Source organism: Penaeus monodon, chromosome 33 (assembly GCF_015228065.2).
Source record: "Penaeus monodon isolate SGIC_2016 chromosome 33, NSTDA_Pmon_1, whole genome shotgun sequence".
NCBI classification, from domain to species: Eukaryota; Metazoa; Arthropoda; class Malacostraca; order Decapoda; family Penaeidae; genus Penaeus; species Penaeus monodon.
The window spans coordinates 11,274,335-11,274,630 of record NC_051418.1 but is presented as its reverse complement, the minus strand read 5'-3'; the positions used below and the strand labels follow the sequence as shown (position 1 = coordinate 11,274,630).

General features: G+C 44.9%; 1 protein-coding gene across 1 annotated transcript in view; it reads right to left on the bottom strand.

Annotated features, from left to right (window-relative positions):
* The window catches only part of LOC119594027 (balbiani ring protein 3-like), a gene marked incomplete in the record, with an annotated part of 6,364 nt that extends 6,161 nt beyond the window's left edge, over positions 1-203 (bottom strand). The window contains 1 exon segment of the mRNA XM_037943055.1: positions 30-203. Coding sequence (XP_037798983.1) covers positions 30-75 — 46 coding nt within the window.
* Positions 204-296: the final 93 nt, after the last annotated feature.

Below are 296 nucleotides of genomic sequence, written 5' to 3'. Positions count from 1 at the left end.
ACAGAAAACTACATCAAACGAACACTTACAGACAGACACCGCCATCAGCAGGACGAGCGCGGGAATTCTGAGCATTTTGACCAATCACAATAAAACAAAACCGAACTTTTAAACACTTTTCACTTCGGCAGACTTCTTCCTTCGTCCACTTATCAAGTGACAGAGGTGAGTCTTCACTTTTTTCTTGGCGAGAGTCGAGGCGCAAGTGACGGCGGACGAAACTCGAGCCGGCCTTTATATCGTCTTGTAGGTATGACGTCACTCTCTGACGTCATACCTTTTATAATTGTTTTTCC